The 25,855-nt window shown below is 46.9% G+C and overlaps 1 protein-coding gene and 1 long non-coding RNA gene across 5 annotated transcripts in view; one reads left to right on the top strand and one right to left on the bottom strand.

Annotated features, from left to right (window-relative positions):
* Positions 1-2,170, bottom strand: part of LOC134479861 (uncharacterized) — a 31,798-nt gene extending 29,628 nt beyond the window's left edge. The window contains exons 1-2 of the long non-coding RNA XR_015625256.1: positions 1,992-2,170; positions 894-1,140 (exon numbers count right to left, since the gene is read on the bottom strand). This is a non-coding gene — a long non-coding RNA (uncharacterized LOC134479861). The remainder of the gene's footprint in view (positions 1-893; positions 1,141-1,991) is intronic.
* Plxnc1 (plexin C1) overlaps positions 1-25,855 on the top strand; it is a 153,787-nt gene that overhangs the window by 113,048 nt on the left and 14,884 nt on the right. For all 4 annotated transcript variants that reach the window (XM_087557870.1, XM_087557871.1, NM_001426988.1 and 1 more), the window contains 3 exon segments: positions 4,402-4,548; positions 19,061-19,238; positions 21,546-21,649. In XM_087557870.1, coding sequence (XP_087413996.1) covers positions 4,402-4,548; positions 19,061-19,238; positions 21,546-21,649 — 429 coding nt within the window.

Genomic DNA, 25,855 nt, shown 5'->3' with positions numbered 1-25,855 from the left:
TGGAGCTAAGTCCAGAATGCTCCATGGTGTGGGCATTTGACGGAACTTGATCTTGGGCCTTCCAGATTGAATGGAAAATAAAAATGGTCCAGGTTTTGTTTGTTTGTTTGTTTGTTTGTTTGTTGCTGTTACTAGTTCCTAGAGGTACATGTAATTCACGTAGAGTTCTCTCTCAGCTAAGATTGTCTTCTTATCTGTGGCGTTGGTTAACACCCATGGTCCTGCTAGCCCATTAAAGGAACGGTCCTGAGACCTGGGACGCTGATGAGCCCAAACTGTTCTTGTGTTGTGCTAAGTAATAAAAATATGACGCGGGGCACCATGCCATGCTACGTCCTGCTACTCTCTGTCCCCAACGATCTCTCTGCCTCTATGGCTAGCCTCACATTGGCGCAGGCTACTTTCTGGCCCCAGCAGCGGCTGCCCTCTTGTGACTCTCTGCTGCAAACTCTGCTCACATCCCAGCATCCGCCCCTGTAGTCATTGTCACAATTCCCAGTCTCCTGGTAGTCAAAACTCTGGAAGCTTGTAATTTATCGGTCAGATTTATATCAGTAAATCCTCACCCCACAAAACATCCACACAATAAACTCAGAGCCAATAGATATTGATATAAACTGCCCACCTAGATAAGACAAATTGTCCTGGAATCATCCCTCTCTTATAAGATATTCATAGCTACCTGTGGCCATTTAAGGCCACACAGATCTGGGTCTCTGTCTTGGTTCCTCTCTCCCTCCTCTCTCTCCTCTCTCCAAAACTCTGCACCTGCCTTACTTTTTCACTGCCCAGTCACAGGCCTTGCCTCATCTTGTGCCTGCCCTCTCCTGCATACAGACATCAATCTACATTCTTGGGTCCTCTAAAACATGTTTGAAGTACTCATTACTCACCGTTATACTGGCAGCTAATGATAGCCCCTTCTTCCCAGGTTCAGCCTTAAAGCAAGTCCCCAAAGAGCCTTCTGTCCTCAGAGTTCACTTTCTTGAAGTGACTATGGAGTATGGTTGAATTTCATCAACTCTTAAAATCTTACGGAATGCAAATTTCCTATGGTTTCCATGGTTAACAGAGTGGGCCTTGGACAACCCAGGGCTGGGTCTGGAGTTCAGACGGCTCCATCGGTTCTTGGCATGTTACCTGGGAAGTTGACAAAAGATGAATACTGTTGGGCCGTTTTGAAGCCCAGAGGAGCAGGAGTACGCCGTTGCTCAGGGCTGAGTAAGAACCCCATAAATATTGGCTATTATTATAAAATATTAAAATGAAAATCAGGGTGTTTCAGTTGAACATGGTCTTTGTTCAGCTCTCTGAGGCCCTGGCATGGAAGGTTCTTATCCATCTTTAATTTCACCAGCTACCCAGATTCCAGCAAAACGGCATAATTGTGTATTTGCAGCTAGTTTCAAAATCTAATTAAACCCTGAATAAGATACACTGTTATGCCACAGGTTTTAACAGGGCTGCTTAAGTTGACATCCACAAGCAGCACTTTAAATTAGACCGTGCCTAGTTTAATGTTTAATGCAATCTTAAGAGTAGATATGCAACATTTTTTTAAATTTTTTTTTTTTTACTGACTTTCCCCACTCCCAAGGCAATGGCCGTTTATTAAGATTAATGAAATCTGCCTTCTTTTCTGTTTACTTGGTATACATCATCTGCTCTGGGGACATGTCAAGTGGTTCTTTCTAGGGAGAGCTGCTTTTGTGCCTCACTGTGGCTGGGTGGGCAGCAGCTGCTGAACACGGGTGCCAGACCCTCTCCCAGGTTCCCAGGTCTTAGTCCTCAGCTGACCCTAAGTCAAAAGCCCTGGAATGGTGTCCACCAATCTCTTCTCTAAAAGCTCTGTCAGGGAATTCCTGTAGCTGATGTAACCAACCCTCCGAGGAAACAGAAAGCAAATGCTGGCCCTGAGGTTTTGTTAAAACCAGTGAGCTTGCTCTCTGTGCGGGGTTTCCTACCCAGCCAGCTGGGGTTGGCGTGCTCACCGTGGGCAGTGCCTTGTGGTGGTGTTTGTTTCTGCTTTGGTGTCCATCCACCGGTAAGGCCGGTGGTTTGAAATTCACCCCCAGCTCTTCCTTACATGGAACTCTCTCGGGAGCTTCTCTTAGGCATGAAAGGGGTGAAGTGTTCATCTGGGCTCCGAGCCCAAGCAGCCCCCTTGAGCAAAGCATTCTGGGTCAAGATTCCTTCTCTGTGCTGATTCAAGAGTGTGTGGAACACTCGCTGGTGAGGAGGGAGTGGCACGGTGCCCAGGAGGAAGTGGCATCCAGCCCAGTCCTGGGTGGGACTTTCACTTTCAGTAGAAGAATCCCTCTAGCGACCAAGGGGCTTGGGGGCCTCCTCGAACCTGCTCACAGATACTAAGCAGGTAGCAGCCTTCAGATAATGTCCCTTCCCAGACTCCAAGGCCTGGGGGACAGTAGTGACAAGTGGCATCTATTAAGCACTGCTGTTTGCTATACATCAGGCTAAGAGCTTGGATTGTCTTATCTCATTTAACCCTTAATGGTCCACAGAGGTAATGACCATTTTGCCTAGGGGCTTAAGACAGATAGAGTGAGTCAGTAGGTCTGAGGGTAAGTAACATGGTTGGTACCGGCCTCAGAATGAACTTTGCGAGTGGACATCCTCTCTGGTCTGTCATCTAAAGAGAGGACATGTCCCCCAACAGATGAGACATACTAAATCTTGTGGGAGTGGGTGGCAAAGAAATCTCGTGGCCCGGTGGTGCCCTAGGCTGGTCACACATCAGTGTCTCTGGAAAGGTTTTCAACCTTATTCTGCTACAGATCTAGGTTAGGTAGGTGTCTACGTGGCACAGGTTGGGGGACAGGCACCTGAGTTCTTAAGGAGATGCTCAAAAGATACCAGAGGTGATTAGCTAGAGTTAGAACTGTGGGCCCCAGGGACAGTGCGAAGCCAGCTCGATTTGGAGAATTCTGGGAAATCCTGACTGGAGAGCCCTTGAGCCAGTGGCTGTTACTCTGCCTAGCCCAGGGGTCCTGGCTGGCCTCTGTGTCAACCAATGTGGCCAACTCAGTCCCCACATAGGGGCCCTTGGTGTGTCTCTGACATGTGTAAGAAAGGCAGAAGTACGGCTCTTAGGTTTGTGGTCAGGCCATTACCCACGGCGGGTGGGGGGTGGAGAGAAAGCAGATGGCGATAAGATTACCTACCATGAAATAAAGGAAGTTTCTTCTGAGAAGGAAATGTCAGGTCCCCTCACCCCACCTTGGAAACTTCTGAACATTCCCTTCTCTGTCCTGCATAAGGAAGATGCTACTCAGGGAGTTTTGTCAGCAGAGGGGAGAAAAGCAAAGAGAGGCAGGGAGGAAGTGGACCAGGGGAGGTAGAGGGTGGCAGAAGGCCAGGGGAGAGAACTACACTTGGAGGAAGGACAAAGGAAGGGACAGGGGAGGGATAGGGGAGGGGGCCTCAAAGGGTTATGGGTAATCCTCCTCTTCACAGGAAATCAGACTGAGAGAGGAATGCTCCTTTCAAAGCCGAGTTAGTTAGCTCTGCAGATGAACTTGGTAACACGGGGCTCCAACTGGAGCGACATAGCTACTCTTCCATTTCTGGCTTAGGCAGAGCCCCTCCCCCTCCACCTACAGGCCTAATGTCCATGGATCCTGGAAACCACGTTATTTATGGGGAACGGAAACTGCCCCAGGGCTGCATGCCTCAGAAGATGCCAGGAAGCAGAACACAGCTTAGACCTCAACTACCCAATGTCCCTTTGACCATAGTGGCCTCAAATTTGGGCCACCAGCCTCCAAATTCAGTGGACCACGTTCACAAGAGAGGGCTGGAGACAGGAGCCCCGGGACCAGCCTTAGAGGTTCAGGGGAAGATAATACTGTGCAAGAGGTGTCTGAATGATCAGGACCAAGGGCTGGCACACAGGTAGGACACAGGCTAAAACCAGCTGAAATGGAGGCCACTTCCATCGCTAAAAGCTATTTAGCCCTGACAGTCCACCCTCCTCAGTAAATGTTTAAAACAGTCTTGCATCAGTCCTGGTTGCCAACTGTGAAGCACTTTTTTTTTTTTTTTAATGTCGCTTATTTTTGGTTTGCAATTAAATGGTAATGTAAACAAGGTTATATCTCCACCTTTGAAAACTGTTCTTAAGCACTAGTCTACCATCGAGCACAAGTCTGCCAGCTAGGAGCTTAGACATGAAATTATGGGGGCCTACTGGATTCCTCCCATAGCATTGGGGGATGGGGCTTGTGCATGTGTACAGGGTGCATGAAGCAGTTTCCTGAGTGACATGATACACATTTTCATGGGCTTTGCATGTTGGTTATTAAAGTTTACTGCTGCCCGTCTCTTGTGTTACTACTGTGGGCTTCAGAGAGAGCTAACTGTTGCTTTTGTATCCTTTCCAAGGAGACTGTTGGGGAACCATTCTATTTGCTGGTGACGACTCTGAACCAGAAGATAAACAAGGGTCCTGTGGATGTGATCACCTGCAAAGCGCTGTACACCCTTAACGAAGACTGGCTGCTGTGGCAGGTTCCTGAATTCAACACTGTGGTAAGTTTGCCTAAAGCACTCCAACCAGACCCAGAGGGCAGGGGGAAGTAGGTGGGTCCTTCTGACTGTGGGAGGCCCCGGGCATCTACTTAATTAAAAGCAGTAGTTGATAAAATATTAACACATGTTCACGTAATAGATTTTAATTCCTTGGAGTGGGGAGGGAAACGTCGTGACGATGCCTAGGGTACTCGTCAATTTCCAGAGATTTTAATATCAGGATTGCTTATAGCTTTTAGCATCGTCAAAGGAAATGCAAAATGCTCCCTATTCAGCACTTATAATTGCAATCAGAATTTCTCAAATGGCTCTGCTTGGGGAAGACAATGTGTGAAGAGATATTTCAACCAAATTGAGGCCGTCTTATTTTAGAACGATAACACAAGACAAACTTTGCTGTGTTCCCCATGCAACATGATGCCTTCCTTTCTTTCCATAGATTAGTTACAAATGTTTGCTGTCACGCACTTAATGTACTGTGATCTCATAGATATTTTTAGAGTAGTGCTGTAGATCTCTCCAGGAGGGTGACGGGCTAGGCTGCCTGAGAGTTTCAAATACCGAGAGCTTCCTTTTAACCCATTCCAGCTCCAGCCGCCCTCAATCACCCCAGATAAGGAGCCGATACCTTAGGGCCTCTCGGGTGTTTTTGTGGCAGAAGCCCTACCCATGCATGGAAAATATCTTGTCTGGCTTTCTAAGTTTTTCCGTTATCGCTGGCTTGGGGAAGGGCGCTACTGCCTCGGTTAGATGTTTAGCTCCACAGCGACTCCAGGCTTCTCTACCATCTCATTAGGGAGAGGGAAGAAGTAGATTCCGGTGGGATTCAGGAATTGCTGGCTGGAGAGCTAAGATTCCTGTGGCTTTGCTCTGGGTGGCGAGTCCTGTGGTGTCCTTCTAGAGGAATCCACTCCCTAATTGAAGAAGGCACCACTCTGCTGTGGACCGTATTGTGGTTACGTCATGGCTGTGGGTGGGGAGGAGCCAGCAGACCAGCTGTTTCCAGTTTCTTTCATCCCTGTGTAACATCCCCATTCAAGATGGCTGTGTGCTCACGGGGCAGGAAGCTGCACTGAGAGGGGACATGGCTCAGTGTTCTGGCTCCTGTGGATAACCGTCAGCACCTGGAGGTAGGGCAGGGTAGGGCAATGGCTCTCAGGCTTCAGCATGGTGTCACTGTGGCCCGGACAGTGTGAAAAACCTATTGTTAGGTGACCCTAGGTGAAAGTCTTGGGTATGGCTTAGAATTTTCATTTCTTTAAATTTCCTTTCTACAACATTTATTTTTATTTGATGTATAGGCGTGTCTGCCTATATGTATCTATCTTTGCCATGTGTATGCTGGGAACTGAACTAGGTCCTCTGCTAGAGAAGCCAGCGCTCTTAACCACTGAGTCATTTCTCCAGCCCAGATTTACTTACTTTTAATTATCTGTATGTCTGCGTGTATGCGTATGTGTGTATATGCATATGAACTTAGGTATATATCCGAGACCAGAGGCATCGGATTACTCTAGAGATCGAGTTACAGGTGGTTGTGAGCAACCTAACAAGAGTGCTAGGAACTGACCTTGGACCCTCTGTGAGAAGAGTAGCGCATGCCCATAACCACTGAGCCCTCCAGCCCTAGGAGGTGCACGTTTAATGTGCTCCTCTTACTGTTGGCATAGGGGTTAGGAGCCTGGGTTTGGGAGCCAGGCAGGTTTGAATCGTGCTTCTGCCACACTGACTAGCTGTATGACAGTGAGGGAGTCTCTCCACTTGCAGTGCCTCCTCAGTCCCCCCCATACATAAAATAAAGATGATAATCGTGTTGTCTGCCCATCTCTTGGGGACATTATAAAGATTAAAAGAGTATACCACACAGTCACATGCATGCAGATGCATGCACATACACACCCAGACATGCATGCCCACGGTCAAAGAAGAGCAGAGCCACATGGGGACCCCAGCTTCTTATTTACTGCCTCCTCTCTCGCCCTGTGGTCTTTCTTGCTGCTCGTCCACCAAGCCCAAAGCAGTACGTGGCCCTCCACAGTGGCAGGGAGGGCCAGCACCATGCCCTTGGCTTTCTAGACCTGCAAAGTCAGTCAATCCCTTCCCAAATCACCCAGCTTCAGCTGAGGCCAACCTTTTGTTATAACAACAGAAGACGGCCCTCACAGGGTCCTTAAGGAGAGATGCTCACAAGTGAGGGAAGGTCCAGGGGATCCAGCAAGATTTCTTTTCACTGCACCAGACTAGGAGGAGGAGGAGGAGAAAGGAGGTGGACTGGTGGGAGGGAGAGGAAGAAGGAGAAGTCAGCTGCCTGAAACAACTTTTGAGGTTACAGTTTTCCAGCGCTCTACATCAGAGTACTTTCTCTCCCTTTCCCTGGGAAGCATTATTTACTTCACAGTCAATTAAGACCGTGTGTTTCTGATTTGTTAGTACTCAGCTATCATCAAAATGTTACTTGATGTTGAAGAAATTCGTGTCGACTCTTGAATTTTTCCCCTCTTATAACCTCTGGGGAAGAGCAATGGAAAATTAAATCTAGGCACTGTCCTGATTCATCTGCGGGGGGATAGTGGAGACTGGCAGAGGTGGGCCCTAGCTCCTACGGCCTTTGCCTTTAAGAATGATTTTTTTTTAAATGCCTTTTGTTGGACCTGCTCCAACCTCTCTTTCATGGTGGCTGATTTTACTAGAAGCTAGAGAGAAGGCACATGATCCAGTCTAAGCTTGTGTGACAAAAACGTTACCCGAAGGTCAATATGAAAAATTTAAGCGTTTTCATTTCCTTCCATACAAGCTCTCCCAGCCTGAACCACTGGTTTCAAAGTTCCCCCACTTCTTCCTCTCGTTCCTCCCCCCTTCTCTACTTCCCTTCCCCCAACCCTCCCAGGCTGCACTCCTGGTGGTTTTCAAAGCCTTGCTCTGCTACATTTGCCTGAGGTGGTTTATGTAATTGAAAACCAAGGTGTTGTGTGTGTGTGTGTGTGTGTGTGTGTGTGTGTGTATGTGAGTGTGGATGTGAGTGTGTGTGGATGTGTGTGTGTGGATGTGAGTGTGTGTATGTGAGTGTGTGTGTATGTGTGTGTATGTGTGTATGTGTGTGTGTATGTGAGTGTGTGTATGTGTGTGTATGTGTATGTGAGTGTGTGTGTATGTGTATGTGTGTGTATGTGTGTATGTCTGTGTGTGAGTGTGTATGTGAGTGTGTGTGTATGTGTATGTGAGTATGTGTGTGTATGTGTGTGTGTATGTGTGTGTATGTGTGTATGTGAGTGTGTGTATGTGTGTATGTGTGTGTGGATGTGAGTGTGTGTATGTGAGTGTGTGTATGTGTGTGTATGTGTATGTGAGTGTATATGTGTGTGTGTATGTGAGTGTGTGTGTGATGTGTATGTGAGTATGTGAGTATGTGTGTGTATGTGAGTGTGTATGTGTGAGTATGTGTGTGTATGTGAGTGTGTATGTGAGTTTGTGTGTATGTGAGTGTGTGTGTGTATGTGAGTGAGTGTGGATGTGAGTGTGTGTGGATGTGTGTGTGTGGATGTGAGTGTGTGTATGTGAGTGTGTGTGTATGTGTGTGTGTGTGTATGTGAATGTGTGTATGTGTGTGTGGATGTGAGTGTGTATGTGAGTGTGTGTATGTGTGTATGTGTATGTGAGTGTATATGTGTGTGTGTATGTGAGTGTGTGTGTGATGTGTATGTGAGTATGTGTGTGTGTGTATGTGAGTGTGTATGTGTGAGTATGTGTGTGTATGTGAGTGTGTATGTGAGTTTGTGTGTATGTGAGTGTGTGTGTATGTGAGTGTGTGTGTATGTGAGTGTGTGTGTGTATGTGTGTGTATGTGAGTGTATATGTGAGTTTGTGTGTATGTGAGTGTGTGTGTATGTGAGTGTGTGTGTATGTGAGTGTGTGTGTGTATGTGTGTGTGTGTATGTGAGTGTGTGTGTATGTGAGTGTGTGTGTATGTGTGTGTGTGTGTATGTGTGTGTGTGTTCATGTTCTATCAAGGAACATCAGAAAGCTCTAGAAGAATCACAGGAGCAATTTAAAATAGGAGAATCTGGTGCCATGGCAGGGGCCCACTGGAGAAAAAGCCCTTTTGGATCCGTGCTCAGAAACAGCGCCTCACACAACAAACTCTAAGTTAGGTTTCACACCTCCTGGGTTAGAATGTTTTTTCTCTGAGGTGTAGGGTGTTTTCTAGAACATAGAGACATGCTGCCAGTTTCTCTTATGTAAAACCATCATACTACCAACGGGTTCTGGGAAGTCGGGTGCCCTCAGGACATCATGAGAGGATAGTGCCTCTGACTTGCCTTCACAAAGCCCTTCATAACCACCCTGGCTCCAGTCCCTGGTGCCCCAGGCTGGCATCGGGCCAATCAAATGGCTCTAATCTCAGTTCACTCCCTGATGCTTTAGGGGAGGGCGTTTGCATCTCCATTCGATACCCAGGCTTCCTTCAGCCTGTGAGGAGATGGCCCTAAAGGTAAAGTGTTTGCTGTACGAGCATGATGATCCGAGTTCAAATCTCCAATACCCATGTTAGAATCAGTCATGGCGGCACACCTGAAACCACTAGGGATGAAAATGTTCCTGTAGACCCAGGTTCAATAAAGGATACTGTGTCAAAAAATAAGGTGGAAAATTGATTCAGAAAGACTTCCTGCTGGCAAGATGGCTCAGCTGGTAAAGGTGTTCATTGCCGAGCATGGCAACCTGAGTTCAATCCTTGGGACCCACATGGCAGAAGGACAGGGCTGTCCCAGGAAGTTGTTCTCTGCCCTCCACATGCACACATAAATTAATAAATAAATGTGATTTAAGCTCAGAGTCACCCACAGCCACATAACAAGTCCCAGGCCAGTCTAGATTATTCCATGAGATCCTAATTGAAAGAAAAGACTATTAACCTCTGACCTCCACACCCACACCTACACATGTGTGACACGCATGCACACACCGAACACACCATTCAAGAATTCACAGTTGACAGCCAGAAGTGGGAGCAAAACCTATTGATCCTATGTTTTCCCCCACAGCAAAATTGAGAGCTTGCTAAATAGCGTTTCTGGGGAGCGCCTGGCCCTCACACACCCTCCTGTATGTCAAGAGCATGTTTGTAGAACAGAGGGCCTTCAACTTAGAGAATTTCAGTTCTAGGAAAGTATAGCATGTGGGAGAAGGGACATTTGCCTCAGTTTCAAGAGGAGATGAGAAAAACCAATAACTCGTAACAGGCGTGCTGAATTAGCAGAAGTTTGACTTGTAATCAAAGTTAAGCAAGAAATGGGTTTCTGAACTCTTAGACCCAGGAAATGAGCTTGGCACCCTGGGAAACAGAGTTCCGACAAACACATTCCTACACCCGTTCTCATATGTGTACGAAAGTCTTTTTAAGAGTATTAGAAATTCTCGACAAAGCCCAGGGACACACTTGCAGAAACGCTAATGCTTCTGTTGTGATTCGTGGAAGGTTTACACCAGGCACTACCCAGTCGGCCTGCTTTCCCCGTGGTTACTGTTTGGGGACCCGCATGTTTAATGCAACATTCCATATCTAACGCAACACTGCTATCCCTAGTAGGAGTTTCTGTGTGTTCTCCTTACCTCTCTGGGTTCCATTTAGCTTGTCCTTACAGAAGATCCATTATCCCCGTAATTAAACAGCCCACTGTCCCGATTAAGCCATTCTGTTACTTCAATTACATCCCATTGTTCATTAAGTCCTGATGTTTGCACTTCAGCAATCTTGTTTTTAATACTCCTAGCATTTGTGGAGAAACAGTGAAGTTAATTAACAATTCTTAAGCTCTTTTTTTTCCCTTTCTACCATAGTGCAAATCATTTCCATTATGACTTGAGATAATACTGAAACCATTACTAGCTTCATAGTTAGCTTCCTGATCAAAGAGTGAGACCATTTTTCATAATCGTGTTAGGTAAGTCATTCCCTGGTCGATGGCAAGCTGTGGAAAATGAAAAATTAACTTTAAATGAGTGCTTTCAGGGCCGTTCCTCTTTGTGGTCTTTCTCTTCATGCCTATCGTCTTGGAATTAGAGAAATAATTTAGTTATCTCAGTACAAACGTATTTAATTTTCATCTCTGTGGTTCAAATTAATTATTCTTTCATTATTCATACCTTTTTACAAAACAGTTGCTTTGACTATGGCCGTAATGCTCTGAACACAATCCACATTATCTGATCTCGGAAGTTAAGCAGAGGCAGGCCTGGTTACTATTTGAATGGGAGAGTGGTATCTCGAAGCATGATAGAAACGAAATAATTTTCTAGGTTTGTCTTTTTGGAGTTGTTATTTTCCATTCGAAGATGGTGTTTTATATATAGCAGGAATCATCAGTCAACAGCCCGGGGCCTAGTGATGACCCTTGACTGTTTGTATGAATAAAGCTTTATTGGAACACAGCTCGGTTTATTCATTTCTGTATTCTGTCTGGTTGGCTCTTTGCTAACAATGGCAGAAAATATTAACTAGTTGCACCAAAGACCATATGAACCAAAGAGCCTGATCCTCTGTAATTTGCCAGCTCTTAAACTGACACTTGAAAGACAGGGGCGGTGGGAGTGGAGCTAGAATCTTCCCTCTAACCTGAAAGTACTTGGCAAAGCGTTCTCACTGTCCACACGTCTTTGCTAGCTCTGTTTTCTCCATTCTAAGACACTAAGTATAGAGACACTGATCACAGAAACAAACTGGGGACATTGTCTTCTCACCTTGTCTTGTTCAGAGGACAAAAGGCTTTCTTCCACACCTCTCTGCCCTCTGTAATTCTGTTAGGGGAGCAGAATCCCTAACTGGGACCTGTCTGTGCTTGATGTGACCAGGAGAGGAGACTGGTTGTGGTGGATGGCGGGTGAGCACGGCCCTGGGGAGACAGTTGAAGGCAGGGAAGGTTTACTCAGGGCTGAGGGGACAACCGTTGAAACCACCTGGACCGCTGGCTATACAGAGCAAGCTGCAGCCTTTCTGAGTTTGGTACACGAAGGAAACTTTCCTCTTGACTTTCATTTGGCCCTGGAATGAAAGAACAAATATATTGTATAGCTTTTATTGAATGAGAACAATTACTGCTGAAAGGCCATTTATGATGAAGTTGCTGGTTTATAAAAAAATTCCTTTATAATTACTTTATAGGAATTATAAGGGGCATGCAGCCACATCCAGCCCTTGTCAGCTAAGGATATGTGAGAGGAGCCAATCAGGTGACATTATCAACCTCCCCTGGGACAGGGCCATCCCCATATCCAGTTTATTCCTGTCCCCAAGAGCCTCGGTTTTTCTGTTTTCTCAATACCTCAAGCTGGGGAAACCACTAGCCGAGTAAGAATACAGTTACTGGCCCATGTGCTGTGGGACCGGGGTCAAAGACATAGATTTAGGATCTGACAGTCCTAGGTATGAAACTGGTCACAGTCCATTACTGTGTGACAAGTCACCACCTGTCGGCCTATTTGTTCATCTGTGTGTAGTTGGTGAGAAAAGCCTAACCTTGTAGGGTTTTGTAGACGTACGTTAAAGTCAGAAAATTACCTGCATAACAAACCTTTCCTGGCACAGAGGAAGTGGCCATTCTTTGTGACAGTGTTTTTCTTGTCACCTTTAAGGTAAACCAAAGGGAATGTCTCTTCTGTGGTCCTTCCAGTTGTTTGTTTATTGACGATGGGTGAGGCAGGGGGGCCAGGTTATCTGGCCTTGTCATCACGAAGAACCCATCTGAAGTACCCATGTGTCGTGTTAGCTCTGTACAGGTTACACGTGTCTCCTGTGCCAGGACACGGACAGCCAAATGTCAGATAATACCCTGATAGGCAGGGCAGGAGGTGACAGTGGTGAACCTGAACGACTATTTAAAAGAGGCTGACTTGGGGCATGCTGGGAAAAGACCAGCCTTTTTCATCCGGTCCATTCCTGTGAGTCTCCAGATGGCCTTGCCTGTGTGATGGCCTCCTTCTGTATACAGCTATTAGGAGGCAGTGCAGCCTGTGTGATGGCCTCCTTCTGTATACAGCTATTAGGAGGCAGTGCAGCTGTGTAGAACAGAGGTCCAGATGCCTGAGACCAAGCAGCAGAAAGACTGATTTCTCCCCAGTGTGAACAGCCAGAATGGGCAACCCTGCTTTGGGATGCCCGCAGGTAACTTCTTGGAATGAGGTGTCTGCTTCCTCAGCCTCTTTCCAATTGTCACAGCAGGACCTCAGCAGGGCTTCCCAAGAAAGAACAGATGGTCACCAGCTGTCTTGCAAGGACGTTTCCCAGGGGTTGCCACATAACACATCCATTTGAAGTCATTGGCCAGAATGTGGTCATGTGGTCACATCCCGCAGCGGAGACAGGACAGTGCCCAGAGGCTCTGCTAGCTACACACAGTGGTGCAGATCCACACATGCTGCCCAGGGATGCACAGTGCACAGTTCGGTGCCAAGCCAGAGTCAAAAGGTCAGGCCGCCTCTAGTGCCTGGTTTGTGCCCACCCGTCGTCGACTGATGGAGACCCTCGGAAGGGTAGAGTGACTGTCCTCGGCAAGGAGAACACCCTGCCTAGCCTCCTGGCGTTTCAGTGGGAGTCTGGACATAGTCAAGTGTGACGCTACCAGATCTGTAATCTGGGACGAGCTTCCAGGCCTCCGTGTGTCTCCCCGTCTCCATCTGTTAAACGAGGCTAATAATAGTCCCTCACCTCACAGAGTTGTGAGGATTCGATGAAATTAGCAGATTCATCGCTGGGATGTGGTAAGCGTTCGATAAGTGCTGGCTATTGTTATTATTATTAGAAACTCCAAGCTCTGTCTTCATCACTCTCTCCCCTAAAAATAGCTCGGGGCTTCTCCCTCAGCAGCAGGTGGTGGTTTGGGGGAAGGCAGAGGTGGACCAGGAAAGCTCTGCTCGCTCTCATTCTAAGGAAGTAGAGTTCTTTTTCTGTACTTCTTGTCCTGGTCTCTTGACTTAAGATTGAAGCCTGCTGCTCACCAGTCTGCTAAGTCTGGTAGCTGAGGGTCTTCATGTCCAGAGGCCTTCCTCTCCTCCCTCACTGCCTCCTTTCCAGACCTATTCGCATTCTACCTCCTCCATGAAGCCTCCACAAGTTCTCTTCCCGTGAATGGCCCCCTCAAAACTAGAACCTTCCAAACACTTCTTTTGTTTCCACTTGGCTGTATTATTTATTAGTCAAGGCTCTCTGGAACAGAGGTCTTAATCTGAGGGTTACAGCTCCTTTGGGGTGGCATATCAAATATCCTAAATATCAGATATTTACATTATGATTCATAACAATAGCAAAATTGCATTTATGAAGTAGCAACTGGATAATTTTATAGTTGGGGGTCACTACAACATGAGGAACTGTATTATTAAAGGGTCACAGCATTAGGAAGGTTGAGAACCACTGCTCTAGAAGAACAGAACAGACAGGATGAATGTTAATTAGAAGGTTAATTAATAGCTTATGTGATATAGTCTAGGTAATCCAACAGCAGCTCTCCTCACACTGGAAAGGCTTATCCTTCCAGTTAGCTGCTCAGACCATGAGGCTGGATGTCCCAGCAGTCCCTACCTCCTGCTAAATGCCTGGGGGAGTCCTGGAAAGCCATTGGTCTTCACTGTGCACTGGAAGTCAAAAGAAACTGAGTTCTACTATCAGCAAAGCAGGTAGTGGCGGCGGTGGCAGAGTTGATGAGCTTACCAACAAGACATGAAGGCAGTGGGCTGCCACCTGAAGGTGCTGCCCACATGCGGAGCGAGCCTTCCACTCCAAACAAACAGACAAACAATACCAAATCCCTCCTAGGTATGCCCAGGTGTGTCTCTCTTAGTTCATCTAGATGCCGTCAGGCTGACGGTCAAGATTAACCATCCATCACACTCACCGTACCTGGTCTTAGAACTTGTGATTGTCTCATAGGTAGCCTAGTTTACCAGTGCATCCCGTCTGGATTTGCACCAGGGTGAATGGTATCATCTACAGTGCCCTATACTAAAGGAAGCACAACAACCGTGTCTGTGAATGAATTTTGCTACCAGTAAAAACCGGAAAAGTGAAGGGCACTGATCTGGGTACATTCAACTCCAAGTTAGAGAAAATGGGACCAGTGGGGCCTGAAACACCAAGAGCAGAGGGGCATGTCTCAGAGCAGACCGGAGGCCAGTGGTGTCCACACCTAAGAAACAGCCACATGCTCAGCCATCTTCAACAGAACCCAGGTCACCATCCCTGTGTTCCTCTTGGCCATGGCCTTATACTTACAAGATGGCTGCCATAGCACCCCCACTCCTACCCCCTTTTTATTTGTTGCGATAAAGAGTTTTTCCTTTCTGTATTCTTGTCCAGAGCTTAGTCACATGACTGCTCCCTGATGGAGGGGGACAGGGAGCTACCACCAGGAGCATTCCTCTACCCTGATTGGGTTCTTTGCTGGTCATCAGCCAAAACAGATCGCATAGCTGTTGGTTAGGTAGACACCAACCACAAAGGCTACCTCAGCTTGGTATTTTGTGCCAAGGAATTAAGGAGCTACAGAGCCAATAGAGAAAAAGAATGTGCTTCAAAGAACTGGCCTTCTGTGGTGGTCAGAAAAGGAGTTATAACCTTCCATTCTCCTGGCGTGCCTGCAACGGATTCTCTGAATGCATGTGTCCTGAGGTGGCAGGTGTCTCTCCCATACCTGTTGTGGGTAACCTGAGAACATGTTTTAAGCAATCCCCAACACTAAGGAATACACAGAGGAGCCTGGCTCTGCAGGCTTTGGCAGGTGATATGTGCCATGGAGATGATGCCATGGGGCGTTGGCCAGAGATCGACCCTGTCATGCCCACACTCTGAGGTGACAAGGACACTGCTCCCTAGCATAGAAGAGAGGCTCAGGTGGGATCCTCTGTCCTGGATGGGAGTATGAAGACTCGGGCCAGTCCTGAGGGGCTCTCCGCTCACATTCTAGGAAGCCGCTGTCTGAGCGCCGAGCATTGCCAGCGTGAAAAATGAACACAAATCAATTTGCGTCTGGATTTACTCTCAGAATCCCCCGTGGACTCTGTAAAACGCCTTTTTACCTCTTTTCCACCCATTTAGCTGTGAAGGCGGTGGCAGATTTACATTGGCTTACATGCAGTTAAGGTATTTTTTCCTTTTGGTTATGTTTTGGAGAGCATTTATTGCCTATAAAGAGGTGTTATTGTTAAAGACAATGGTGCCCTTTAGGTAGCAACAGAATGTTATTTTGTAAATGCCGATAAAACTATTTCATGAGCCAGGATGGCTGAGGCTCTGATTAAAAGGTGTTTTCCATTCATATTTATTTTGGAAGCCTTTGACACCGTCACTCTTGTCATGAAGAGTCACAAGTAAAGAAACAGCAACCTGGCCATAGGAACAGAATTTACCCCCTAAATGCACTTCCCAACTATCCCAGGATATGCTAAGGCTCTAACTAAGGACTCTGCTTATAGCTTATAGTATAAGAAAAAGGTTCCTGGAGGATAGGAGGGGTTCTGGGGGAATCATCAGAGCCCTGGAAGGATGGGTCAGAGCTTAGGAGGGACCCCCTAACTCAGTGAGCTCAGCACCAGCTCAGTGGGTATGTAAAATACACATCATCTGCCCTGGAGCAGTGAACCCCTCTGTGCCTCAGTTTCCTCACTCTAAAGTGGGGATGTAACAGCAATATAACCACCTTTGCCTGGGGGCTTAAAGGGGTAAAGAAGTATGTAATAGAGTTGGGGGTGTAGCTCATTGACAGAGTATGGGCCTAGCATGCTCCTCATGGTGAGTTTGAGTTAAAGACTCCTCCCCCACTAAAAATGGTATGTCTTTAAATGCATTTGGCAGTTCTACACCAGGAGGACCTAATGCCTACAAGGAAGGGAGGTGAGAAAGAGGGCTTGAATATGGGAGTTTGTCATGTTGGTCTCTTCTAGACGGTCTAGCCTGCAGTTGACTCACTCACCTGGTACCCCTGTTTTCTCCTTTGCCTGGTGTTTTCTGTTTTTTGTTCATGAGTGGAGAGCCATTTTGAACCCCTTGCTCATGGCTGGATTGCCCAGAACACAGAGTTTCTTAGTAGACAAGTGCAACTCCATTTTAGAACAAGGACTTATTTGGAGCACATTGAGACTACTGGTCAACCCCTCAAAGTGCAGATTCTACCAATTTCCAGGTTTAAATCATTTGGCTAGGTCTGCACTAAAGGGACTATTGAATCATAAATGGGATTATAGAGGGACAAATATTGTCTTGGGTGTTATATATAGTAAAAGGCTGAGTGGCCTATGAATACACAAGTTCCTAAAGACAGAGTAGTTAAGAATCCGGTCCCTGTCAAGTTCAGTATAAGAGGAACAGGTCTCTGTCACTGACGGTGCCTCACTCTCTGCCTGGGAAAGCCTTATTGAGTTTCACTGAAATTGTTGCCTCCTGAAGCTTCTGTGACAATAAGCCAAATTGACCATACGTATGTAGAATCTTGGCTAGCCCCAAAGTACTCAGGACATTTACAGAGCACCATTCGACCATGAGTCCTAGAACTCTATGTGGTATCCCAGAGCAATGTCTTCCCTTAATGCTACCTGTGTTGAAATCCTAGCTCCCAAGCTGAAAGTGCTTGGTGGGGGGACCTTTGGATCAGTGATGAAGGCAAAGGCCTCAATGGTGTCCTTGAAAGTGCTGTGTCCCCATAATGTGACAACACATAGGATGTCAGAAACTTACCGTGGAGACACAGTTACCCAAAAATACATAGCTCTGAGAACCTGCCCAGTGTTTCAGATATCTCATGACCTTGTGGGGGTCTGTGAGCTATACGCCCTGAGCACAGGTCAGCCAGTCATGATTCTAAGGATGGTGTCCATTCACTAAGGATGGTGTCATCAGGTACTGTCACAAGTCAGTTACCACCATTCTCATGTTGCAAGTGAGAAATGGAGACCCAGAGAAGTCAGTTGGCTAATGGTGGGCTGAGATTAAAGCCAGGAGCCCGTGTGGTGCCTATGGTGGGTAGGGTCTTCCTTCTGAAACACTGTGTGTGTAGTCAGTCTCGCTGGGCAGTGTGGGTGGAGTCTCTGCATCAAATGAAAGTACATTGGCCTAATGCTACAGTGGTGATGCTATCAACTGGGTAAGCCATTACCACTACTGTCCCTCAGCTCTGCCACCCCTGCCCGACATCTCCATGACCATATTAGAAGGCAGGTGCTGCCATACACGTTTTATTTTTAATGGAGAGAGCGGGATTCAGAGTCTCATGCGTGCTAGGCAAGCTCGCCCCACCACTGACCTAGCCCCCACCCCATCCCATTTGCACTCCCATGTGACTGAGGTAATCACAAGGACCCCACTCCCCAGATCAGCTGTTTTCACTTCTATTCAAAATCTCTCTTATAAACTTTGCTATAAAAACTTACAAATGAAGACACCACATACCTAAAGTAGCCAGACCTAAAATCTGCACACCACAAGCGAACTTCTACACAGGTAGAAGGAAAGGTAGACCTTTCCTTCCAGGTCTACAGTTTGAGCCTTTCGAGTTCCTTCATTAAGCCAGGCCCCCAAACGTTAACAAATGTTGCATTTCACACTGTACCCAAGTCCCCCGACTCACTGATAAAGGTCTCGCTGATAGCGTGCCCAGTGATCGATCAGAACCATGTTGTGCTACTTAGCAAATCGTCTTTGCTCACTCTGACTCAATCCCCCCAAGCCTCTGCAGCAGGTAAAACTTTGGGGTGTTTTTTCAGATCTGTGTATTTGTTCTTAGACAAATAAAGCTGAAATTAGGTTATTTTTCATAATATCCCCTGCTTCTGTGTTTTCACACATACACAAAGACTTCCTTCCCCATTAGTTAAATTTTGAGGTTTTGCCACCCTGGGAGAACGGTAACTGACATAATGTAAGCAAAGGCTTGGGAATGTAATTAATGCAGGAATAATAGCGCAGGGTGGGGATCTCGGTATTTTAATGAGGGCTCAGAAACATCTGACTGCAGATGTTGAAAGTGGAGGGGAGATGAATGCTGCCATAATTAATGCTGCATATTAAACAGTGACCTCTTTGGTGTGATCAATACCAGGACCTCTTAACCTTTTCTGTCACCTGGACCGTCACTTCTGGGACTCCGTGGTTCTGTTAATAAAAAAAGACAATTACCAGTCTGTGCTCATTTGCTGTGGAATCTTTCTAACTCATTTTCTTTCTTTCTCTCTTTCTTTCTTTTATTTTTAGGATGAAATTAGAAATCACCAATTTTTTTTGCAGATTTTTATGTGCGTATATATTTCCCTCTCTAATATATTTATTCAGTGCCTGCTCCATAATGAGTGTTTTAACTTTCTGTTTTCCCTTCCATTATCCCTGAAAAGGATGGATTATGGAGAAAAGACTGAAGTAGTATAATTCGACCCCCTGTTTGCTGATGTGCTGTCATAGGCATGGCGTCTCTCAGGGATGCCTTTCAGACTGGAGTTACCTAATAGACTTGGGGACCTGTTTGTGTTCTTGCAGGCATTAAATGTCGTCTTTGAAAAAATCCCAGAAAATGAGAGTGCAGATGTCTGCCGGAATATTTCAGTCAATGTTCTTGACTGTGACACCATAGGCCAAGCCAAAGAAAAGATTTTCCAAGCCTTCCTAAGCAAAAACGGTTCTCCATACGGACTCCAGCTCAATGAGATTGGCCTTGGTAAGTTTTGTTTTCCTCCTCCTCTCTTTCTGTTAGGAGACAATTATATGGCCTGAGTTGTTCCCTGAGGCCACATCTGGGGACCCAAGGACTGTTTGGTTCTCTTTAGAGCTTCTTGATTATTCCTAGGAAGCATCATCCTTCCAAGATATCATTTAAAAAAAAAAAAAAGCACAGTATTTGCAAACCAATGTGGTTGTGACCCTGGGACCACATGGACTCACCCTGCACCAAGGAGGACAGAAAGGTGCAGAGCCTGTGCCCTCCTGGGTGTGGTGCACTTCACACTGCACTTGATCTGTTTGTTGTGATGCGGAGTGTGTCATTAGTGGGTGGCTCAGCCTCAGAGTGTTAACTCTGGCGTGTTGGAAAGGTCATCTTCCTCTCTGCTAATCGCATCCCCCATTAAGTGTGTTCTCCCTCCTCCCCCGACGCGGAGCAGCATCTGCTATGAATTCATTTGTGGGCTCTATTGGTATACTGTGAGGCAGAGCATATGTGTGAGCAGGCTAACAGGCCCCGCTTCCCTCAAATGTTCACCAACATTTTAAAGTTGAGCTCAGCGCGACCCTCCCAAGAGACTGCTGAGGGATTTTAGAACAGATAATGGGACAGGAAAGAAGAGTCGAATCGTGGCAGTGACAGACAGCATAACAAGTTCGTCTCCCCTTCATGTACAGTTGTAGGCCTCCACTAAGCAGGCAATTAAAATCCTCCCCCACCAATCAAACCTCCTGCTAAAACCATTGAGAAAAGCCTGGAGGCAGGCCTGGGAAATTTGGGGGAGGCCATGCAAATGTGTAGCAACTCGAGTGCCTGCTTCGAAGAAGCAGGCTGCTTAGGCACTACTCTGTGCCAGGGTTTTGTTTCCCTGCATGGCCTTGGAGTGCCCGGGTTTTGGGTTTAGCTCCTCTGCGTAGACACCAGCAGAAGGGGCAGCCCCCGTCGAGGGGATTGATGCCTGACCCAAACCATCAGCTTCCTTGCCTTGAGCATTACCTTGTAAGTGTGTGTGTGGCTCTGACCACAAAGGACATGGGCACACCCAGCCTAATAACCACAGGAAAACAGCCCAACAGTGTTCTTTTTGCCACGGGAAAGTCTATAGTAGAGTCTGCAAGGCCCTTTCTGGGTCTGTGCCAACCAGGTGTCCCTCTCCCAACCCCAAAGCTAGGAGCTAAGGCTAGAACAAGCTAGACGGACAGAAAGCATATGTACACAGAATGTTAGCGCCTAGGAATCAGACGTAGCAGAGCCTGACACAACTGGAAAAGACTCGCTAAGAGAGCAGAGCCAGCGGGTCGTTACAGAGCCATTGTCACCAGATTTGGCGGGGTGACAGGCAGAGATGAGACAGGATCTCACTGCTGTAGCCTAGAACTCACTACCTAATGCAGGCTAACCTGGAACCTGTGATGATCCTCCAAGCCTCAGCCTCCTGAATGCTGATAGGCACGGGCTACCATATCTGGCCATTGTTAGATTTAAAGAAAAGAAAAAACCTAATGACATTTTTATTTATCATGTGTGCATGTGTACATGTGCTCACACTTGTGGAGACAGAAGACAGCTGTGAGAGTTGGTCCTTGCCTTTTGCCATGTGAGTCCTGGGAACAAAACTCAGATTGTCCTGTTTGGAGGCAGGTGTCTTTACCAACTGAGCCATCTTCCCAGCCCCCATTGCTAGGTCTTTAAAAAGAGAAACCGGAAGTCCAGATTTGCGTGTGTGTGTGTGTGTGTGTGTGTGTGTGTGTGTGTAACCTCCAATTATTTACATGTTGCTGTTGAGTTGATAGTAACGTAGCAATTTATAAAATACTGTACAAATTCAAGAAAACACAACACTTACCTGTGGCTCCCTTCTGACCTTAGTGACGGAAGTGTGCTAGCTGAATTGGTGTGTTAGTAAAGTAATTCTCAGGACCCATGGAGAAAAGAGCTCATGCTGTGCTCCGAGAATGACAAGCACATGGACTGGTAATACTGGAGGTGGTTTTTTTTAGGGTTCTAATCCCTCAGATGATGGGTGATTCTGTCTTCGGGGTCTCCACTTCCGGACCTGACTAGGTTTAATGTTTCAGGAGCAGTGGTCTGAAATATTAGGCCCTAGATACAAGCCCAGAGCTTTTTTGGTCTGGCTAGCTATCTCCACGTCTTCCAACAAAGCTTTACCACTTCACTTGAGATTGACATTATCAACGCCACTACTCAACACTATTAACAGTATTTGGGAGAGCGACTGGGCAGCGCTTTTCTTTTTAAGCTGTGATTTCAGAAGGGAACCGAATGCCTTTCCCCCTTTTGCAGAACTTCAGGTGGGAACACGACAGAAAGAACTCCTGGACATTGACAGCTCCTCTGTGATTCTTGAAGATGGGATAACCAAGCTGAACACCATTGGCCACTATGAGGTAAGACCAAGACAGCCTTACCCACTCCTCCTTTACCCACAGTCCTTCCTAGGCTGGGTAACTCAAGTGCTAGGAAAGCCCTTTGAAAACAAAACTAAGACTCGCTGCTTCTGAGTGGTTTGCAGGTTGCTTATTTCCACTGTCTCTTGTGGTGACCCCATCACATGTTCTCTTCCTCCTCACAAGGCTTAGAGCATTATGTCATCTGAGTCTCCATCTTGTTATCTAGATCAGGGGCAATCAGCAAAGTGTGTTCATGACGTCTCAAGAGAACTGACTGCCATACGCCTGTATGTGACAAGACAGGAACCAGGGGAAGTTCCTGAAAATAGAGACTCTGGGATTCATTCAGCAGCGAAAGTCCAGGTCTTTGTTGAGTGTTACATGCTAAGAACCAGGGCTCTAGGGGGAAAGGAGGGAAGGCAACGCCTTATGGTACAGTAGTGCTGTAGACTGGAGGCCCACAGGAGCTCCTGTGGAAACCTTAGTCTGAAGATGCTGCGAGCTATGGCTGCCAGCATTTCTAGCAGGGGAAAGAGAGCAGGTATGTGGACAGAATGGCTTTCTGACTGGCCAGAACCCAAGGAGGAACTGTGCTAGCCTGAGAACATTCTGGGTGACATTCTGAGTCAGCTCTTCTGATTTTTGGTGAGTACCATCCTGTGGCAGTCCTGTGAGGGAGGAGCCATTGTTTAACCTACTTTATAGATGGGCTCACTGAGACGGGGGTCTGTTTCTTAACCAGCCCCTTGGGTCTTCATCACCTTAGCTTATATGTCACAGACAGTGGGGAGGGGGTTTCAGAGGGCCTAAATTTGTGTCTCAGAAAGTAGTTGTGATGGGCAGGAAATAGGGAGACCCATTGGAAACTGTGGGAGACTTTCCAGTGAGGAAACAACATTGTTCGGAAGGCCACAGTGTCCCTAGATAAGGGGTACTGTGAATGGTCACATGGGACTCAGATGGTAGGTACTATAGTCCTTCTAGATGGAAATGGGGGGAGGAGGTCAAGGATGACACTCAGGAGGGAAGTTGCTCTCTTTCTGAGAGAAGCCAGAGGAAGAGTAGCTACTTCATGGTCCCAAAGCACGAGGGTTGACTTCGGGCTTTGCCAGGCTTCCCTTTCACCTTGTTGCACTCAAGACCATTCCTGAGCAGGAGTCTGGAGAGGTAGGAGCAGGAAGTATCCCGTCCTTGTAGCGGGGGCCTGTGGCTCCTTCTGGAGATCTGATGGAGACTTATGAGCCCCTCCCATGTAAGTCCCCTACAGTTCAAGTTTCCTGACCCAGAATCACCTGACCAAACCCATTATTCTTAGCTTGGGGTAGGGGGCTTGTGAAAATCCCCACAGTTTTCTCAGGACAGGTTCCTGGGTGGCAGCGCTCAGCTCCCAAGGGCTATAAGTGGGTGGAAGGTCTGAGAGGGGTCTCAGTCCATCACTGTGCATTCAGGACTTCAGACTGTCTCCACTCCATGGGTCTGGGTGGCAAGTTGGGCTGGTTGTCCATAGGTGTCCAGGTGCTGCTGTCCCTGTTCCGTGTTCTTGGCTGCAGGACTGACCTTGCTCCAATGAGCCTCTCCTCTCTATCTCTGCTTCATCTTCTCCCCAACCATATGGCACTGGGTGGGACCCTGAGGAAGCAGGTAGCCACTTATTACCCTTGATAGGGATAGGCAGGACAGGTCATTCCAACAGGGGAAACAGAAGCACACAGCTGTCTGCAAGGCCCAGGCGGCCTGTCAGGAGAGATGAAGCATCACTCTTGCTGCAGACATCTCTCGCATGAGACACCTATCTGCTTAAGGATGATAATGAAATTAATCCAGCCTGTAGTCACTTCCCGTCCTGATGATTTATTGGCCTCATAACCCAGTGTTGCTGCCTGGTGGTAATAAATGACAAGACCAGGACATGAGAGCTTAACGGATTCTGCTTGTGTTTAAAAAGATAAGCCGCAAGGCAAATGAATGCAGAGCGCTTGAAGGAATTCAGGGAGGTTAGCCAGCCATGCTCCCCAAAGCTGGACTGGTCCAAAAGCCTGGTTTCCCAAGGACTGGGCTGAGGAAACGCATCCACCCCACCTTTGGCTGCCTGAGTCTGCACTTGATTTTAATAGCACCTCTACAGACTTGAAATCTGGGATAAATTGAGAGGGCTGGGCTGACTGTTGCTTTTGCCCTTTCGTTAAAGAGAACCATTTTCAAGCACTTGCTTTTCCCTCCAAAGAGACAAGATGGTAATTATGACTCTTATTCATTTACCAAAGCACCCTAGTTTGAGTCACTGTATGTGCTTGAAAGAAAAAAAAACTATATTTCGTTTAAAAATAGGGCCTAATTCAGAGTTCTAAGTGATTCAGACTTACCTCCCCCCAATTAGTCCAAATTAGCTAGGCTTTAAAGTTAATCGTCAGTGACGGCCAGTCCCTCCTTCTGTCTAAACAGAGTCTCCTGCTGAAGTGTAAGGCCCAGCTTCTTGTACCTTGTGTGGCAAGTCTTTACCTGACCTTTGCTCTGAGACTACACCAGGGGGTCAGAAAGTACAGAATATGGGGTAGGCTGCACTTCCCAGAGCTCCAACTGCTGCTGTTGGTGCTCTGTCAACTTCCTGCATGGTTTCCAGTCCAACTCTCAGCATTTTGACAGTTTCCTTCTACTGCGGCAGCAGTGGCAGTCAGCACCCAGACTTGTCCATGGTGCCGACTCCACTGATGCTCACCGTAGCCTGATGCTTTTAGGCCAGAAGTATTATTTCTCCCCGTTCCCACGAGATGCATGCAGAGGACAGCAAATCTCTGCTCCAGTGTTGTTCCGTCTTGTGCGGGAAAGTGAGCCAGTGTCTTTATAAACACATGCGACTGGAACATTTCTTCTCTCTGTAATTAAACCCTCACAGACCCCCCTATCTGGCTGTGGCTCTGGGTGTTTGCTAGGAAGGGCACTGACTGGTGTCATCAGGGTGGACTGTGGAGACTTGCAGGCTAGGCTTCCTTCCTCTTTCCTTCAGCACCCCCTGTGACCTTTTGCTGGGCCACATTGTCACACCCTGCCATTGGGTCATACAGGGGCTGCAAGTCAGGTGTTTAGCGGGGCAGGAAGTTTTCTCTACCGATCACACATCTTGTTCCGAGCTGTGAGTGGAGGAGGGAGAAAAGATAACAAACCACTAAGTAGTTGGAGAACGTTGTGTGCTAGTGAGCAAGTAGTCACCGCTGCTACCAAACTTGCCATTCGGAGGACACTTACAGTTCTCAGAAATGTTCCCAATGATGTGTGAGGTAAGAGTCCTTCTGGAGACATTTCATCTCTGCTCCTAAATGAAAAGACTGGACTACCTCAAAGAGGCCCGTTTAGATGTTGGTTTATTTAGCCAACAAGCAGACTGCAAATCTAGAGACTTTGCCAACATCAGCAACTTTGGTCCTCTTTACTATCCCATGAATTGAACACTGTCATTTATATTCAAGGCTGGGGGAGGGTAAGAAACTTGGCCAACATTCATTTGGCTTCTCTTGACATTCCAAGGTCATCAGCTGATAAGAAGAATTTCCTTCCCCAACCATGGCTCTGCTTAAGGCCAGTGGAGCAAAGTTGTTTCTGAATGGGGATTTTAGCCCATGCTCCTGACCTCAGGCTTCCTGGCTGGACTGCTGGGCCTGGTCTGTGAAATAGTCTGGTAGTAGGCATTCTCTAATGCCGACAGAAAAGGTTCACTTCTCTTGAAGCCCTGTGATGAATCTCATGGCCCCTGGGACAAGACTCTGTTTCAGTGAACAGCCTTTCACAGAGTGGCTCCATGAAGATACCAGGGAAGGTTTCCCTGAAGTAATTTGTATTGATTGTTGTGCTTTTTAGATTAGTTTCCTTAAATTCAGATCACATTCATCGTTTTCCATAAAACTCAGAGGTATAATTCCATGAATTTAAAATAAGGCAAGCCCTATGAATTTTCTAATGATCATTTTTACCTATACAAGTAACATTTTTATGAAGATCAACTTTTATTCTTTATGCTTATGTAGGTACACTTATGTTTAGGTGCTTTCCAAGGCCAGAGAAGGGGCCTCTGATTCCCCTGAGTTGGAGTTATAAGTGGTTGTGAGTCAACTAGTGTATGGGGGGGAACCAAACTTGGGTCTGTTGGGGGAGCAGCAAGTGATCTTCACCACCAACCTAACCCCACAAATAACATGTTCAGAATCTTTT

This window comes from Rattus norvegicus, chromosome 7 (assembly GCF_021556685.1).
Source record: "Rattus norvegicus strain SHRSP/BbbUtx chromosome 7, alternate assembly SHRSP_T2T, whole genome shotgun sequence".
Classification (NCBI taxonomy): domain Eukaryota; kingdom Metazoa; phylum Chordata; class Mammalia; order Rodentia; family Muridae; genus Rattus; species Rattus norvegicus.
This window is presented reverse-complemented; position numbering and strand designations above follow the sequence as displayed.